At 44.5% G+C, this 12,858-nt stretch overlaps 1 protein-coding gene across 9 annotated transcripts in view; it reads right to left on the bottom strand.

Annotated features, from left to right (window-relative positions):
- The window catches only part of MAP4K4 (mitogen-activated protein kinase kinase kinase kinase 4), a 383,820-nt gene that overhangs the window by 80,857 nt on the left and 290,105 nt on the right, over positions 1 to 12,858 (bottom strand). For all 9 annotated transcript variants that reach the window (XM_069770099.1, XM_069770100.1, XM_069770105.1 and 6 more), the window contains one exon: positions 9,001 to 9,057. In XM_069770099.1, the coding sequence (XP_069626200.1) occupies positions 9,001 to 9,057 (57 nt within the window). The remainder of the gene's footprint in view (positions 1 to 9,000; positions 9,058 to 12,858) is intronic.

Here is a 12,858-nt window from a genome sequence, read left to right as displayed (position 1 = left end):
TATATTTATATAGACATACGCACATCTTAAGAAAGAGAAACAGGCAGAGAGAGATCACGCAGGATAATCTCAAATGTACAATACTATTTGTGGACCTGTAAACTAAAGAAAGAACCAGAGGGAGATTTTAAAATGCTTAGAAGTAGTTTGCATGTGCTACCCTGCACACATTCCTATAGCTGCAGCACTCACTTGAAAGTCAAGCATCAGAACTTTTTCTTTAAACAAAAAAAACAAACCAAAACCAAAAAACAGACTAATCTACTTCCCCCTCCTCATTTACTGCAAAACAGTGGCCAGCTGATTGATAACGGACAGTGGCTAAGGTCTGCCTACCATTCCCAAAGCAGAGGCTATAAATTTCAGCCTCTCCCTTCTCTGCAGCCTGCCAGTTTGCACATAACTTGTCGGGACTTTGTATCTTTGGAATTTCTCCTCCTCATTAAACTTGGCCAAAGTTTGCCAGCAGATCCAAAAGGTATTTGGTGGAAAAGAAGGCAGGACACATGCACTATCACCAAGAAGCCTCATTTCCTTAGGAAGTCAAGATAAAAATATGGAATGTTGCAGCAAAAACAGGAGTAGCCCACAGGCAGGTGCGGTTTATGAAACTACAATTAAACACAGTTAAGAATGATTACATTTCAAGCAGATATATCCCCTTTAACATAAACAGAAAATTAATTCTCCTGTCTTTGATCCTAATGCCCGAGCCAGATTTTAAAGTGCACCTCTGAAAGACAGCAGCTCATACTGGACCTGGGATCTCTTGCTTGCCTCTTCAGGCAGGAGGAATACAACCGCAGACCTGGGTTCAGCCTAGATACTTGCTAAAATGAAAGCACAATGCTCTGTCACAATCCTCGTTGGTTTTACTCTGCCCAAAGTGGCAAGAGCACACATGCTCTAACACTGTATTGACAGGGTTGCCTTGTTTTCCTTGAGTAGATGGTATGTCTGATTCACCAGGGGTAAATTGAGCTGTGCTCTGTGTCCGACAGAAATGATACAAAATACAGCCCCATGCTTTTTGCTATTACCTGCACACAAACATTTATGTTTCCCAAGAGAACTCCAATCTCCTCAGACAGCTTGAAAACACAGAGCTCAGCACTCAGGAAGGCACAAACACTCCGCTCAGCTCAGAAGAAATGCTCCATCACTAGAACTTGCGCCGGCTATTATTGCTCAAATTTGCGTCGGTGCAGCTATGACCAGTAGGTTAAATATCACGATTGTGAAAGCATCAGCACACTACCCACACTGAGCCTTCACCACTGCTAGTATTGAGTGCAGATTTCCCTAAAGACGCTCGCAGTCATTCATATACATATGAAATCACATTGTCATTAGTGACTTCCTAGTCAATGCTAACAGCAGGCCTCCAGATGACTGCAGGTACCAAGTCTAAGGACTGAAGAAAAATAGGCACAGGATTACAGTTAAATCCATAACTATTGCCCATTTGGACTGATAAACAATGCCCAAAAGCTGGAATTCAAGCACCTGTCTTACTCATCACAACAATGGTAACAGACGTTCAGTAGCTCACCTAGATGACTTATCCTTTCCTTCTGAGTGTGTCAATGCAGTTGCACCATCAGACCAAAGGAAAGAAATTTTTAAAGAAAAAGTCCAGACTTGTCCAAAGAGCTCAAGACTTGCAGAGAGATCTTCTTAATATGCAATCCTGTCCTTCCACCAATGGAAGTCAGGTATAGCCTACACAGCCTTCTAGTTTCCATTATGCTCCAGTACTAAACATGTGCTCTCGCATACTGACGAGCAGTAACAGATCTCAGGGCCACAGCTGAGGAGCATATCCTGAGCATCATCTGTTGTGCTACAGTGGAGTGTTACCTGGTTCTCTTACAGCCAGGTAGGTAAAATTTTAAAGCTGCCTCCCTAAAACAAGGACATCCTTCTGCACTCCAAACTACAGCAAAGTTCCCTTTATGTGGCCGTAAATTCAGCTTGTGTAATCTAAACTGCATTACAATTTACAGAGCACTGGCAAAACATTTTCTGCTAAACAGGAAAAAAATGTTGCCCATCAGACCCAGCACAAGCACAGAGATGAGGAGAAGGCAGAGGCAACACAGCTTTCTTTGCACTTTCTTAACACAGTGATCCACGATCAGCCTTGAGTATGAAGCCATCTCCTGGCCTCAGCTGAAAAGCCATGCAACAGGAATACTACTAAACGAGCATCACGAAGCCTTCACAGTCAAAGCTCTTTTGCTGTTGACAGATAATAGATGCTGGTGAAGCAGCAATGGTGCCCTCAAGGATCTTCATGGCAAAAGGAAAACATCTGTTTCTTCAAGCCTTGAAACAGTCAGGTTCCAAAACAAGCATGTTAAAATATATAGAGAGCTATACCCGCAAGGACAACTGACAATAGGCTGTGCATGCAAACAGTCTTCCATTCAGGTGGAAATCTTGCACTAAGAAGAAACCATATGCTGAAAAAAGCAGACAGAGAAACAAGGATGTATGAATGTTTTACATCTCTTTTTTTCTCTCCTCGTTGCCAATTTTCCCCCAACCACACAGTATCAGCATGAAGTTGCTCTTTGCTGGGACATAGCAACACAGAGCTGTGGTGCTTGACACCAGCTCTCTCCAGTCAATCCATATCGCATATTATTTCCAAAGCCGCTTGGTAACAGCCACGACTTTCTGCCCTGACCTCAAACCGCACGTGGAGCTCCCTATTCAACCTCCCTCTTGCAGCCGCACCAAACCTGACATCCTCCCCTTCCCAAATAAGCTTTTCCAGCCTGACAGTCTTGCTAACCACCCCCAGGACTTGGATAAGAGTGAAAGTTTGCCCTTTATCCAAACTGGTGCCAGCACTGCTCCAGGAAAGTTTCTTGAATCACATCCAAAAATCGCAGATCTGACTCAGGCCGGGTGTTAGATGTATTTTCCTTGCTGGGCGATAAAGTCACTGCTCCTTGTATGGCTGTAAGGACAAAAGGCTCTCCAGAGTTAAATGTCGCTCTACTCTTTGAGGACTATGAGCTGGCAGGCTAAGCACTGCTCTGCCACCCAAGAACAGGGGTCTTGCGACATGTCTGACACCGTGAGCCCCCCTGCAAGGCCCTATGCACAGCCCTCACCCTGAAGACGGACAGGACCACCTCTGCCCGACCCGAACGGGGGTCTTGCAGAAAAACAGGCAGCAGAGCTGATGGGGGCTGCAGCAGAGCCCGGTCCCACACCAGCCAGCACTGCAGGGCTGAGCCTCCCAGCATCGGGAACACAGTAAAGCCTGGGGAGGAACTGTGCCAGGCTGCTGGGCGAGGGCATGCAACGGAGGTAGGTGCAGAATCTCAAATTAAGGAGGGAAACAGTCAATTATACAAATGCTCTGCAGCTCAAAAAAGGCTGCCCTGCTGGCTGCAAGGCTATTGCAGCTCTTTTTGACCTCCTCCCAAACCAGACGTTACAGCTCAAGGGACCACTCTGTCCAGCTGTTTTCCCCTGAACTGTAATAGAAAGTTCCTAGCAGCCTTTTTTTCTTTTTTCTTTGTTTTTGACCTAATACCTGGAAGAGATCAGAGGTTAATCAGCTTCAGAAGAGACCGGACAGCAGTCCACACTGTAAATACCTTTCCTATTTATTTCTTTTCCACGGAACGATTCTTTGTTTTGCCAGGTAATTGTTTAACGAAAGACTACAAAATTTTGTACAGACTAGTAGTAAGCAACCTCACATTTGAGGGACAAGCAAGCAGGGTGCCAGTACTCCCCATGGGAACAATCTGGATTTTTAGGTCCCTGATCCATCTTCCCCAATTCACATCAAGAGGAAGGGACATGGCAAAGGCTTTTGGTAACTCTACTGGCTTCAGGTCTGCTTTGGCTAACTTCGCAGTAAGTACAGCCATGGACTGGTATGTAAGTCCTTCATCAGGCAGCTGCACTAAGCCAGGTAAAGCCAGGTGAAGCAGTGCATTCATGTCTCCACACTAAAAGGCCAGCCCATCTTCAGCTTCTCGAGACTGGCTTGGCTCAGTTTTGTTTGCACAGTGCAGTGAGGATCTGCATTTCCCAGTATTCTAGAGTGAGGCATCAACTTTTTAATTTTTTTTCCCTCCAAACAGATCAAAATCCACAGACTGTCTTTGGATTTTCATGAGAAAAAGAAAAAGCACATAAAAGTTAGGGCAAACTTCTGGTGTTTTGTATTTTTCTTTTCCCCTCATTTTGTCTGCCTGCATGTGTGGGAACACACACACATTTTTATTTATCTGCAGTCTTTCTACAGACTGCTTTTGGGATGTCTTACAGACGACGGATAGATCATCCACATGATCGCAGTTTATAACACCACATAGGCCATAAGATACAGACTCACAAGAATCAAAGTGACTTGCCTACTGCAACAGAAAAAAGCAGTCAGCAGAGTCGGAAAGATGGCCATGAATAATTCGGGTAACCTTTCCTGCCTAGGTACGGGAGATGTGCCACGTTTCTCTGCAGGCCTGGAGGTTTTGGTTTGGGGTTGTTAATTTTTCTGCAGAGTACATACAGAAAGGGCAAGACAGGCAAGCACTAAAAGCAATCCAGCTTCTTTCATAAATCAGCAGGATACAGTATCCAGTTGTTTACTTAGCATAATTTTACACAGACTAGACTGGACAAGTCATGAAACACTGGGCACAAGAGCTGAGAAATGCTGCTATTAAAAAGGCATGCGGAAAACTTTCCCAAGGGATGCCAAGAGTGTGTGTGGGAAGAGGTAGGAGGAAGAAGCAGCAGCGTCAGGGGTTATAACAAACAGAAAAGAAGCGATTATGTTTTTCCATCAAGATCAGTTACTAAACCTTTCAAAGAGAAAAGCATCGCTGGAAGGGGAACACAGGAGTGACACTGGAAACAACCATGCAGCTGCAAAGAAAACCTCCAAAAGAGTTAAGCAGAGTCAAGCCATCTGTTTAGGGTGTAATGCAAGTTAACAGCTTAGATGCAGACAGATTTGCCAAATAAGCTTTGCTAAGGTTTTAAATGTTATTTGCTTCACAAGAAAATGGATTCTTCTAACTAAACGGTGACTGCCAAATCTTACAGTATACTTGTGTTGCATCTGACAACATCAGTCATGGCTCACTTGGTATGCTACAGTGCTGCACACCAGTAGGCACCAAGGAGCTCATGGAAACCTAACAGCATGGTCAGTGAGTGGAAGGGGTCAACATGGACTGAACACCACCTTCTCCAAAACAATGCCCCAAAAGGAACAGAGATCCTACAATAAAAAGGTTAAAGACAGGCTAGAGGAATCTCTCAAAGAACACCTCCCCCCACAACATGTGTGCAGCCTGAGATTCATCCTACATATGTACATTTTGGAAAATAATTTTTAAAGCATGTATATGCTGATAGCTCGTATTGTTCCCCTTTTACGGTCATTGGGCTCATTCCAACAACAGAATAGCTTTTAATTGCTGAGGACTGGTGGGGTTTTGTTTTTATTTGTTCTATTCTCCAGTGAAATTTTTTCACCCTACATGCGCTCCAGCTTCGCCCCCTGAAAGTGAAAATAGGACGTACATATGCACCATTCTGTAGCAAGACTTACAGATCTTTACATCTTACAGATCCTTTAGTGCTTGCTTTAGTGCTGTAGATTTCAAGATCTATAAAGATCCACAAAATCTTCTAGATCTTTTCTTAATTTGTTTAGAGAGGAGGAAAGTGGAAGAGACAGGAAAGTTTTATGCACATCAACACCCCCCCAACGTTTCAGGCAGCAGTACTAACTAGTCATAATATATTCAAAGATCAAGCTGATATCTTCAGCCCACCTCCTCTTTTCTCATCCTTACCACCATTCTTTTCAAAATTAAAATCTGAAGAGAAAACCACAAGAAAAGCTGAGAAGGATGAAGAGCATTTCCACAGCGCCATGTACATTACAGAGCTGTAATGTTTCTTCCAACGTCTCTAGTCGGCAATTATACTACCTCGTTTTCTTCATGCCAACCCAAACTTTTTAAGGAAAGCCTTCACTGACTTTGACATCCCTCCTGTTCGGGTGATCAAAGCTTTACAGCCCAGAACTGATGTAACCTCGCTGATCCTGAGCAATGTTCGAATTGCAGAATTAGGGCCTTGAAAACTGAAAATTTGGGGTGTGCCCACATCGCGTGCCAACACATTAGGCTTTCTAATTTGTTAAGCATTTGGCAAAGCAAGCAGTGGATCAGAGATATCCCAGAAGAAACAAAGTCTTGTGTCTGTTCTCAACGCAGGTTAGACAAACAGATATCCTCCACAGCACTGCTTATATTTAAGCAGAAAGGCATAATACTGCCAGTAAAACACACACAGAGGCACAAATCACCTAGAGCTTCAGTAGCCGCTCATCAAAAACCTCACAATTTCAGTTTTGTGGAAGTTTCCACTCAAGCCTCTTTCCCCATAGGCACGGACACAGTTAGTGTTACCATTAGCCTACAAGAGTAGCTCATCTAACTGTAGCTCTTGAAGCAGGCGGAGAAGGTAAAGTTGAGGCTGTGGTTCCTTCAGCATTTCTTTTGGGGCAGTGCTGAGGGTGGCAGTCACTGCCCCTTCTGTCCCCACGTTCTCTCCTCCCACCATCCCCATAAGCTGTGGTGAGCTAGAACCAGGATGGAGCTGCACGATCCACCAGCAAAAGGAGGCGTTCATGAAACCATCCCTTGCGGAACTGAAGCCATGGCTTGATGATTCGGCCATCTCTGACAGCAATGTCCATTTGAGCTATGCCCCTTCTCCCCCATGGCCGTCGGCGGCTGTTTTCCAGTCTCATGCCACCTTCTTCATAGCGACGGCACAACTGTTTGTAATGTCATGCGCTAAACTAGATCAACAAACCAATCCAGGTTATAAATAACCAGGAGAAAGAGAGGAGTGAGGGTATTTTTAACCTGGAACTGGGGCCTGTTCACTGATCCAGGTCACCATCTGGCCCCAGGGCAGTTGTGCCGGCACAAGTGTTGGGAAACAGGCAAGGAACCAGCGAGCAAGAGTGGACGGGAATAACCTACGGCCACATCTGCCACTAAGAAAATGGTACATGCAATGTTATCACCCATGCCTGGTGGTAAAAAGTGGAGCTGACTTAGCACAACTTGGAAGAATTTACACCACTTTTTTAGCCTCCGCAGGCTAATTACTTCGAAGCGAAAACACATGAGGTCCAATGGTAGGAACAACACTTTTAAGCTGCATGGGGCTAACATCTCCAAACTCCTTCCTCTGACTGCCCTTAATCCCCTAAAAAAGCATGAGCTCTTGAGATAAAAGATAGACAGTGCCAATATACAACTAGCTTTTCAAAACCAGCCAAAAATCACTGAAAGTTTCAAAACATAAGCCATCTCCCGCAACATGAGCTCAGCCATACTATAGACAGCATTTTTCAATTGTTTTCCTTATGCTGTGCAACCTCTCCATTACAACTGTTTGTGATTAATATATGCTATTAAAAACAGAGGGAGTGTGCAGTACAGCCAATCTTAATGTTATGGAAGAAGCCTTCACCATGCACAGTCCAGCAAGCTGTCCTGTGAAAAACTGCTGCACAAATGGAAAGGTTTGCTGTGCAAAGAACATTCACTGTGTGTCAATGCACCTTCATTCTTCTCTGGTTTGTCTGCTTGTTAACTGCAGCAAAAAAGCACTGCCTCCTCGTGAAGGCAGCCTTTGAAAATCTCTAGCTGAAAATTGATTTTTATCAGGCCATCTTACAAAGCAAGAATGTCTAGCTTTTGGCAGACACAACAGCTTAAGTTAGAGAGTGGCAGTCACACTGCCCATCGATCACAAGGAGATTCCGAGATATGACTGAAGTCCTATCAGTCGACCTAACCCTGCCTTGTTTTCCTCCCTCTCCTGCCTGTTTACCCATTACACCCCAGCCACTCGCCTAGGAGCTTGTGTCCAAGGCCATTTTTACTTGTTGGCACTTATACGCACACATAAAAATATAAACCATTTTGCAGCAACACCCTTGTAGGAGTTTTGTTTAATAGAACCAGCTTGCCAAGGACCCCCTGCTCTGTACAATGTACATGCATTAACATAATTTTTCCCCTAATACCTATATAAAATTGAGGAGTTCAGAAAAACAAAGACGCTTGGTTCGAAGAGGCATAACCTCTCTTCAGAAGTGCAATATCAGTCAAGCGTTGCAGATATCACACAGGAGGATCTCATTTGATTTTAAATCTGAAGCTGTTTTGTTAATTTGTGGATGTAACTCTATAAAATACAAATGGAATCAACAGGGGAAAACCCATGCTTTTCCTGATCTGTTTTGAAGACTTAATTTAAACTGATTGCTTTTTGAACAGCATAAACTGCAAGACATCTAAGGATTCAAATATAGGCATATATTTTTTTATTTCTTTGGCTGGGCTAATTTCCCATCTTTCCCATCTAAAGCTCCACAGTAAATCCCCCTGGGTCAGTTACAACTACTACTTTACAATGCTGAATTCTGCCAGCAATCTGCATAATGTTCCTGCAGATGTTTCTGCTTTCAGGCTTCTTGGAACTTTATTGGACCCATTCCTTTGAATAAACGTATACCCTTTGTAGGCTGCAAATGTACCAGGGAAACTAGTGCCCTCTACGTCAAGCAGCCTAGTCGCCTTCTTTTTCAGTAAAAGCAAGATGCTACACTTAAGAGAAAAAAATGAGAAGCAGGGCATCTGACTTTTTTTCCCCTCTTCTGAGAAGTTTCTGAAAAGGGAGTGCTACATGTGCTCATACACCCTGGGACCAGCCAAAGCAGTTTGTGAAGGCCAGAGGCCCCTGCACACAAGGGCCCAGAAATCTCATAAAGGGCAGATGGGCTCAAGAGGTCAGGTCCTGCAAACAGAAAGCAAACGTTCACAAGCAAGGACCATGCCCTTCAACAGAAATACGAGGTAAGACATATGCCAGCTCTCATTATTAAATTTTACCCATATTGCTAATAAAGCAGAATGTTCCTCTACTCACCTCAGTAACGTCCATGACTTTGATGGCTGCCAGCTGACCTGTTTTGACATGCCGACCCTGAAAAAAAAGAGAGAACCGTCAGCACCGGCATCTCACCCATCCCTTCAGCACACACAGAGCAAAACATTCAGACCAGAGCTCCAGCTGCTGGGTTTTGCCCCAGCTGTGCTGGACTCTTCTGATGCTTCATATTAAAAAACAACAAATACTCTAGATGGCTAAAAGAAAAAAAGTTTCTTTTTAAAATGTTCTTATACAAATCTTAGACTCCATTTCTTTTTCTCCACATTAAAAGGATGATTATCAAGATTAAGCACAGACGGATTACATTCACAGCTTCCCTTCTTTTTACTTTAGCAAAGCTCATAGTCAGTAATGATAGTTTATTAACATGCCAGAACAGTTAAACTCCACATATTGCATATTTTTTGTCTATGCACCAGTGCCTGGTACCTGGATGGCATATTACTAGGTAAACACAAGCATGCTTAGGGGGTTGCAAAAGGACATTTCTCTTTGTTTTGGTCTTCACTAGTAAAAAAAAAGTGGTTTCTTCAAGTGATGCAGAAGAAGACCTGCAATCGCTCTCTTTGCCTGTCTCACGATAGCTAGACAAGAACAAGACGTCGTCTCCCTTCAGCTACGCCACCATAAGGGTATGGTTTCTCAGTACAGCTGGAGCTGAATTAATAGATCCCAGCTCCTGCAGCAGGGAGCTCCTACCCTTCCTTCCCCTGCCTCCCTCCAGCCTCCTGTCACACATTTCTCCCGGGAGCCCTGAGCTCCTTCTGGCACTCCTCGGATCATATGATAAGCTGATTGAGATCACTAAAATGGCAGAAAGTTAGCCGAGAAAAAGCAAACTGCGGGGTGGGGCGGGGGACTGCAGATCAGGAAATTAAAGTGGTTTGCTCCGCAGTCAGAGCAGAGCCGGAGCTGGCGGGAGGCAGATCGCAGGGCTGGGGGGGAGGCAGGCAGCCCCACCGCCTCTCCAGCCACCGTGGGCTGTAACTCGCCTCAGCTGACTTCTGACAAAACCCCTTTTCTCTCCAGTGTATCTTTCCACGAGGTGGGGCCATATCAATTAGCTGTTGTCTATTTTTTTTTCTGAACAGGCACTTAGAAATGGTCCTAGTATTGGTATTTTCCAGCTCTCCACTTAACACCCTGCAGTCTGCCCCAAGACTTCCAGTCGAACAGCCTGGTCTCCTAACGCCTCTCCCAAGCATTATCCCAAAGGCTCTTCTCTGAATCAGTCAAGCTCTTCAACAAGAGTTATGCCCACTACACTTCTTCACTTTTATCACAAATAATGATAAAAACCACAACAAAGCGTATCACTAAAGTCACAGTTCCTTTACCTTTCTCATCACCAACTTCTAACTTTCCTAGGCAGAAACCTATACATAGCAACCACTATAGCTGATGGAAATCAATAGGGTTTTTTTTTTTCCTGGACTAACTTCTTAATCTCTTTCCAGATTCTTTCGAGACTGGCACCCTAGAACTGAAGCACCCCAAACCACTAGTCTCTTTGGAGAAATCTTGACCCCTTCACACCTTATGATGCCCTTCATGGAGGTAACGGCCAGGCATTGCTGGTGCATGAGAAAGGACGAAATGCTGCAGAATTCACAGCCTCCGCTTTCTTTAACAACTCTTATTGTGCTGTGCTCTCCCCTTATTAACCAATCCACGTGCTTTCTATAAATAAATTACTGTACTCGGGCTTCTGCTGGCTCTGTAAACTCTCTTTATTGCATGCATTTCTTTTTACAGCTTGGTCTCAAGCTGGTTTCGATTTTGAAACAAAGTTAGGGTCGTAACATGTGTGCAGTGGCCAAGATTGACCTCATCTTGACCTTACTACTTCTTGAACCAAAGCCTTTCAGCAAGCCCAGGAGAGATGCAACTCCAGTTTCCCACCCTGGACCTCTGCCTAATGACAAAAGCCTGTGGGCTTCTCCTCAAGACTTACCATCCCACCAAGGGAGGAGGGGAAAATGTTTTACACTGAGGTGCAAAAATGCCTCCTCTCAGCTCTGCCCTTATTTTCCCAGCTCTGTGGAAGGAACTAAAAGGCCCAAGGACATTGGGAAGCACAGTTTGAGGTACAAAAAGAATATGCTAAAGATAAGAGAGGAACAAGGACATCTCAAAGGAAAAAAGCTCACAGCACTAAGAAGGACTGACGAAGAAGAAACTTTTTAAAAAACAGTGAAATATGGTTCACCATTCATTCTGCAGCAAAGCGGGGATGCTAAAATGGTGGCAGAACATACTCCAAGCAGAAAAAGTGGCACACGGAAGAGCGAAGTAGCAAGACATCCACAGGATGCCACATATTTTATGGAACGTTTGTTCCATTAGTCTTTTTAAATCCACGAACTACTGGTGGGCTTGCTATTTCCATAGAGAAGCCTGAAATTTCCCAGGGCTCAGCTTCACAGCTTTTCTCAAGACAACATGCCTCCCTGTGAGACTGGCCCACTCGGGATGACTAATGTGCACCAGCCCAACCGTCCTTCCCTGCAGCTTTACGGGATCCTGCTGGTGCCTCCACTAGTCCCTACGAGAACCTGGGCCACGGCAGCTACAGCAGAGCGCAGCGATTGCTCGCGTTCCGCTCTGCTGTTTCTGCAGCAGGGATGGGAAAAGCTTCTCCCGTAACCCTCCTAAGGGACTGGAAAGCAAGGGAACTACAGACTGTGGGAAGTGTGGGCTGCTCAGTATCCCAGGCCAAATTTAAACCCTGGTCATTTCAGAATATTGTTAAAAATTACTCCAAATACCCTTTTCATAATGTATGGAGCATTCATATTCTAAGCATCTACAACATATATGGGGGAGAGGGGGGTGCTGCATGACATTGATTTAGATGAGAAAAGTAAAAGGGCATTTTGAAGCCACATTCTTTTCACTAAAAACATTTTTAGAGGGAGGGAAAAAGCAAACATCGCAAGCACAACATATAAGCATGAGCAGAGTTTTTGTTTGTTTGTTTATCTGCTTAACAGCTCCGCTCAAGAACAGACTTGTCAAACTATTAGCATGCTGGTATAATTTTGCTTGCAACATGAAAAGGCTAAGCATTCCTGTTTCGGAAATCAATCTTCAGATTTTCATAGACAGCTTTTGCTTTGGAAAAATGTGCCTGCATTAAAAATAATAACAAAATCTCAAAGTGGTTGATCGCGACGAAAGAACTACAGAAGTCGTAGATGGGAGAAACCCTCTGAACTCAATCTCCTGGGATTAAAATTTATTCAAATTCAACTCCCAGGGCACTTCATAAATGTGGTAACCATTAAGGCCCCATCCAGACACCATCTCAGCAACACCACTGGCTAACACTCCGGCGGGACAGCATTTTTCTTGCAGAATGAGGCCCCTGCTTTAGTGCTGTCTGGAGTTGTGGCCTCTCGGGGTGACCGGGGCTCCCTCATCCCCAGGGCACAGCAGAGGTTCTTGCAGCTTTCTTTCTCCCAGCAAATTGCCGGCAATTACCATCCGAGTATCTGAAAAACGGCATGAGATTGCAAAACACGACCCACATTAACTGAAAACAGCAGTTTCTTAAAATATTGCTAGATACCAAATATCAGAGGCTGGGGATCACAGGATAACTGTCCCCTAGCCAAAAGTTAAGTATGGATATGAAATATGGAATGAAGAAGACCGCAACCTAGATGCATCTTGTTAAGCATAAGATGACCGTCTCCAGAGACAACAGACTGAGGAGGCTGCAGAGGTCACACTGCATAGTAGCAGCAACAGGTAGTAAAGGCTACATCATCCCAGGAGCAAGAGTTTGCCCCTTACCAGGTCTCAGGCTGGGGGCCACAACAAAACATCGGC

Source organism: Haliaeetus albicilla, chromosome 25 (genome assembly GCF_947461875.1).
Source record: "Haliaeetus albicilla chromosome 25, bHalAlb1.1, whole genome shotgun sequence".
NCBI lineage: Eukaryota > Metazoa > Chordata > Aves > Accipitriformes > Accipitridae > Haliaeetus > Haliaeetus albicilla.
This window is presented reverse-complemented; position numbering and strand designations above follow the sequence as displayed.